Source organism: Bombyx mandarina, chromosome 03, assembly GCF_030267445.1.
Source record: "Bombyx mandarina strain Sakado chromosome 03, ASM3026744v2".
NCBI lineage: Eukaryota > Metazoa > Arthropoda > Insecta > Lepidoptera > Bombycidae > Bombyx > Bombyx mandarina.
The window spans coordinates 12,606,659-12,612,855 of NC_143210.1; the positions used below are offsets into that span (position 1 = coordinate 12,606,659).

General features: G+C 40.4%; 2 protein-coding genes across 2 annotated transcripts in view; one reads left to right on the plus strand and one right to left on the minus strand.

Annotated features, from left to right (window-relative positions):
• The window catches only part of GSTs2 (glutathione S-transferase sigma 2), a 469,518-nt gene that overhangs the window by 74,524 nt on the left and 388,797 nt on the right, over positions 1–6,197 (minus strand). The window lies entirely within an intron of this gene.
• LOC114242384 (mitochondrial 2-oxoglutarate/malate carrier protein) lies at positions 561–6,186 on the plus strand. The gene is made up of 6 exons (XM_028173519.2): positions 561–634; positions 1,997–2,224; positions 2,613–2,789; positions 3,564–3,666; positions 4,369–4,487; positions 4,936–6,186. The coding sequence occupies exons 1-6, from the start codon at positions 561–563 to the stop codon at positions 5,114–5,116; spliced, it is 882 nt and encodes a 293-aa protein (XP_028029320.2). The 3' UTR covers positions 5,117–6,186.

Genomic DNA, 6,197 nt, shown 5'->3' on the forward strand with positions numbered 1-6,197 from the left:
TTTATTGTAAATCCACAGTTTTATCTGGTAGAAAAACTTTGTGCTGGGGAATACTGATCAATTAATTCAATAAGATCCCTCAAAATAAATACTGGCAGAACTGCTTACGCCACATTTAGTTCTCATATGTACATTAATAAAATTTCAATTGCATCGGTGCTTTAACTTTCAAACTAAATATCATAGATAATACACTTAATATTTTTATATAAATACCTACCTACTTACATGTTTGTTTCGCGCCAAAAAGTATCGACTTTAGTAAACAACTGTAATTCAGCTCGCAACCGATAGATTCTTACTTCAGATCAAAATTAAGGAGGCTTAGGAATTTACGACTTATTTGACACATCGTTGGATATGTGTTGGCATTATTACTATAGACTTATTATATTTGGCAGGCCAGAATCGCTTTCCTGAGCGCCATTTTAAATCAACCTTTTTCTTATTGACAACAGTCAATGCGAACTGACAATTCTCAAAATAGTAGGCATAGATTATACACTTAAAAAAATTAAAATGCGAAATGAAACAAACACATTTAAATATTAAAATTTGCAATGGGCGATCAGAATAAACCAAAACCCAAAACAATACCTAAATGGCTGAACTTTGTCATCGGAGGCACAAGTGGGTGAGTTAATTTTTTTCCCAATATGAAAAACGTAAGCTAATTATTTTTAATATATAACGTAGCCGGTTGGCTAAAATGTTAGTCGCAGATACGGGTGAAATATGTTTTAAAACTTTAAAAAACACGCGTCTAAATAGCTAGATAAAACTAACAATTAATTTCTGTTTTTTAACCTTTTAACAAATTGACTGCCATGTAGCCTGTAGGTCAGCGGTTCCCTACGCGGCACACTCAAGTAATCATGTCGTATTCTGCTACTAAGCGCCTGGATAGCCTAACTTTGCCTTCTTTTGTTTGTTAAAGTACGTTTTAGCCTTTTAGGTCATTTAGAAATAGTTCTCGGTATCTTCGGATTCGTCTTTCCCAGAGTCTACTAAACATTCCGGCGCTTTATTAACTTTGGTCACAGTTAGCTCCAAGCACGGTCGCAGCACAACTAAATAATTGTAAACAATGCTTAGTGCTTAAATTCCAGCTATTGAGAGGTGCGGCACCGTCACTTGCGTAATTACGAATCTGTAAGCTAACAAAAGTGTCTCGTGTCATTTTGACCCAACCCCCGTGACGCCGGGGCAAGAAGATCGAAGAGCGATATAATTACTTTAGTGCGCCGCGTAGGACACCGGTGACCTACTTGGCAGTCGACGTGTTAATGGTTTGGTCAGGATGTTAAAGCGAAATTATAAAATGATTGTAGTGTCGTCGGTGCTTTATGCAAGCAAAAGTTTTTAAGTTAATCAGACGTCTGGAAGTAAATGAAAATGATTATACAAAATTTCGTTACGCACAAACACAAACTAACCATGCTAATAAATGTTAAAAACGTCCCGACCCGTACACAGCTAATGTAAATGCTAATCGTGAAAAGATTCCAAATGCTTGCTGAATGGTAGTTCTGTCTATTTCTGCCGCGAAAAAGTGACGTAATTGCAAGGTTGGTACGTCAGACCATCCAGAGTGTTATAACGTTGAGGCTTTGCAATCATTTCACAAAGCACTGTGGTCGGCTCCAACGGCTACCAAATTAAAGATTCGTGGGTTAATTTTCAGCAAACAAAGAGTACTCCGCAAGACGTAACGTACATATCCTTTATCTTTGACTTAAACAGTGAATCACAAGAAGTAGCCTGCCTATTATTTCATCAGCTCCCTCGTCAGCAATCGACCCAATATTCACCTCTGTGAAATATATCACGCAATCAAATCCATACGAAATCTGATTATCCTATTTTGTAACTAAATTTAATTCATGAAAATATTAACGGTAAAATACCTACACTGAAACAGTCATTCCTTTTGCTTCTAACTATTGGGTGAATTAATGTTTAAAACTACATTCGATTATCGTTCTGGTCCGAAAAGAATGATGTCGACCTGCTTCGTCCAGCCTGCGGATTTGGTGAAAACACGGATGCAACTGATGGGCCCGGCGGGGAAGAAGGTATCCACGTTAACAGTGGCCCGCGAGGTCGCTCAGAAGGAAGGGGTGCGTGGCTTCTACAGAGGGCTCACGGCCGCGCTGTTCCGACAAGCCACTTACACCACGGGCAGAATGGGCTGCTTCAACTCTTTGTTGGAGTACTACAAGAGGTTCGTTTAACACTAGGGTTAATTGAATAAATATATAATATATATTACCTACTTGTGGTAGGACCTCTTATTAGTCCGCGCGGATAGGTATCACCGCCCTGCCTATTTCTGCCGTGAAGCAGTATTGCGTTTCGGTTTGAAAGGTGGGGCAGCCGTTGTAACTATACTGAGACCTTAGAACTCTTATCTCAAGGTGGGTGGCGGTATTTACGTTATAGGTGTCTATGGGTTCCGGTAACCACTTAACACCAGGTGGGCCGTGAGCTCGTCCAACCATCTAAGCAATAAAAAAAAACAAAAAAAACGAAATTTAACCGTAGCACTTTGTTTTGATGAAAAATCATACAATGTTGTCGATACATCGACACGTTGAATAATGTCGTTACAGTACCTATGGTGGAACTCCGAATTTTGCAACTAAAATCTGCTTGGGCATGGTAGCTGGTGGCGTGGGCGCGTTCGCCGGCACTCCGGCTGAAGTGGCCCTCGTACGGATGACGGCCGACGGACGTCTGCCCAAAGAACAGAGGAGGAATTATACGAACGTTTTCAATGCCCTTGGAAGGTTAAACATAACCTATATCTATATATATAAAAATAAATTGCTGTTCGTTAGTCTCGCTAAAACTCGAGAACGGCTGGACCGATTTGGCTAATTTTGGTCTTGAATTAAGTATTTGTAGAAGTCCAGAGAAGGTTTAAAAGGTAGATAAATATCAAAATTCCTTTTGTTTGTTTTAAGTTTATTTTATACAAAAGTTTAGGTCTTTTATTTATCGATTGAGGCACAAAGAAGTCTGCCGGGTCAGCTAGTTTAAAATAATGATCGCACAAGATGAGGTTTTAATGCTAAATAACAAGAGATTTGTTCCTTGAACCCAAAACTGCCTACTAATTGCACGGTACTGAGCCACCTTCCATAGATCGTAATTCCTCGCCGGATCTTCTCAGTGGGTCGCGATTCCGATCCGGTAGTAGATTCATTCGCGAAACAGCTGCTCTTGAGTTGTTAGGTCTCCTTCGGAGGCGCTCGGGCAGCTGTTAGCAAATCCCACTCCTTCTGGCTGAGTCTTTGCTTGCCCACCTGTCCTGGTGAAACTGGAAAAGCCTCCGGACCAGGAGTAATCATTTAATCATAAAAAAAGATCGTTATTCCACCGAGTTTGAGGGTGTCCTGCGCTACCTTTGCCAATTCGCGGTCTCCACTCCAGAACACGTTTACCCCAAAGATTTACTCGGTTCTCTGGCTAATATGGCCAGCCCATTGCCACTTACCTACTTACACACCTTAGCTTAGGTAAATAAAAATGTGTGTGTGTGCATAATTTTCATTTATCAGAATCACAAGAGAAGAAGGTATTACAGCGTTATGGCGCGGCGCTGGGGCCACTATAACCAGAGCTATGGTGGTGAATGCGGCTCAGCTCGGGACATATGCACAAGTACCCAGTTGCCTTTTATTGTGTAGCGGGTAGTTATCAATGAATATAAACTATTTGACAGATGCCCAAAATATGTTGCATATAAGCCGCGCCAATAAAGAAACGAAACAAAAAGGCGTCTATGTACCTGCACTGACAGATGGAAGAGTCAACGACTAAAAAGAAAGATAGAACGAAAAAGTTGTTTATTGTAAAAAAATATAAAAAAACAAATGAGAATGTACTTTACTTTAGTTTATGCCCTGGCAGAGGGGGAGATGTCTCATCTGGGATGCAGCTTCCGTAGATACTTTTGCTGCCAGTCATCTAAGTCGCACAACTCGAAAGTGAAAACTAAAACTCTAATTCAACAACAATGTCAAAACTGATATTTTTTTGCATGCAGTACGCGCCGTGTGCGAACTAAAGACAGCAATAGTTTAGAGTGAGAGCGCATGATCGCCGCCGCCATTTTAGATGTTTCTTTATTGGCGCGGCTTTTATACTTTTAGTTTTGGATTACATTGGCGACTTAAGTAGAATTTTTGGAACACATCTATTAATGTAGATGGATAAACGACCTCACGACGTTACAAGGTCGAGACCATAGACAACCAGTTCATAACATGGAAGCCGTCTCCGACCTTAACTCGGAGTTTTTCATGCATTGGAACAACCATTTTCTAGATTCCATACGAGAAGTATAAAAATTGAACTTTTTAGGCTCGAGAAGCTCTGCTTCCGTCAATGGGAGAAGGCATATTCTTACATTTCTGTGCTTCAATGATCTCCGGCCTGGTGACAAGTGCTGCATCTTTGCCTGTTGATATCGTCAAAACAAGGCAAGCTTCTTAGGTTTTATCATTATAAATTCAAACATTTTTTTAATTATTCAAGAGTGGGCAAGGAATGGGCATTTCGTCAAAGATCTTTTGTGTAATTATTAATGTTAATGTTCCAATCTTTTTTTTTTTGCTTATATGCGTGAACAATCTCACGGCCCACCTAGTGTTAAGTGGTTACTGGAGCCCATAGACATCTACAACGTAAATGCGCCAGCCACCTTGAGATATAAGTTCTAAGGTCTCAAGTGTAGTTACAACGGCTGCCCTGCCCTTCAAGCCGAAACGCATTACTGCTTCACGGCAGAAATAGGCAGGGCGGTGGTACCTAGCCGTGCGGACTCGCAAGAGGTTCTACCACCAGTAATTACGCTAATTGTAATTTTGCAGGTTTTTTTTTTATTTTTATTACACGATGATAATTAAACAAGTGTGTATTTACCCGCAGAGTGCAGAACGCAGCTAAAGGCACAGGTCAAGTGACAGTGCTCCTGAGCATTATCAAGAATGAGGGTGTATTCGCTCTGTGGAGAGGTTTCTTGCCGACATACGCAAAGATTGGACCACACACTGTCTTAACATTTATATTCATGGAACAACTCAACTCTTTGTATTTCAAAATGGCTTGATTTCGTTTTAATCATAGTGAGTGCAAATCGATTTTCCAGCGACCGTGATTCACTAGTGTCATTTAGATGTGATGTTATAATAATTTCCAGCTTAATATTTGTAAAGCGAATCAGTTGTGAACTGTGTACTTAATGGTAGGTAGCGGCTTGGCTCTGTCCCTGGCATTGCTGGCGTCCATGGGCGACGGTAACCAGTAATAAATACCATCAGGTGGCCGAGTGTTCGTCTGCCTACAAAGGCAATAAAAAATAATTGTGTTTACGGTCTCCAATCCAATGTATTCTACTTTATAGTATACATTCTTCTCATTGTCCTTATCACACTTCACGTGAGGTCGACACAGGATGTCCTTCTTTCCCATTCAGGATCATGATACCTCATCTCTGCACTCACCTACCCTTCGCTGGCATATCTTCTATCACATGGCCGATCCTAGTCTTTCTAAGACACCCCCTCTTCTAATTTACATGACCATGTAATGTACATTGACGCTGACAAAGGCGGCAAGCGCATGTCCCTCTGATGACGTAGATAAAGCTGTTTTTTTTTTATTTCCCTTGTAGGCAGACGAGCATACGGCCCACCTGATGGTGAGTGGTTACCGTCGCCCATGGACTTCAGCAATGCCAGGGGCGGGGCCAAGCCGCTACCTACCGCTTAATACTCTCCACAAGCCTCGCTTGAAGAAGGACATGTCATAGCGCTCGGGAAACACCGTGGAGGGGAGCTCATTCCATAGGCGGATGGTAACCAAGAAAATGTATTTGGAAAATAGTACATAATTAAAAATATGTGACGCGTCGATTGTTCGCCGTTCGTATTAGTTTTGTGTGTTAGTTTTGTGAAAGGTGTCGTCATATTCATCATACGTCAAACATATCGTGTCTTTAGATAAACTACATAATAATATATTAATTACGGAAATTGCTTTTTTTTTAAACCATAATTTATTTTTACGATAAAAAGATCAAACACGAATACTTTTGAAATGTTTTTACATTTATAACCACACCAATGTGATTTATTTGATTGTTAACTTCTTTTTTTTTATTTGAAAAATCAGTCCTTACTTTTGTTAAC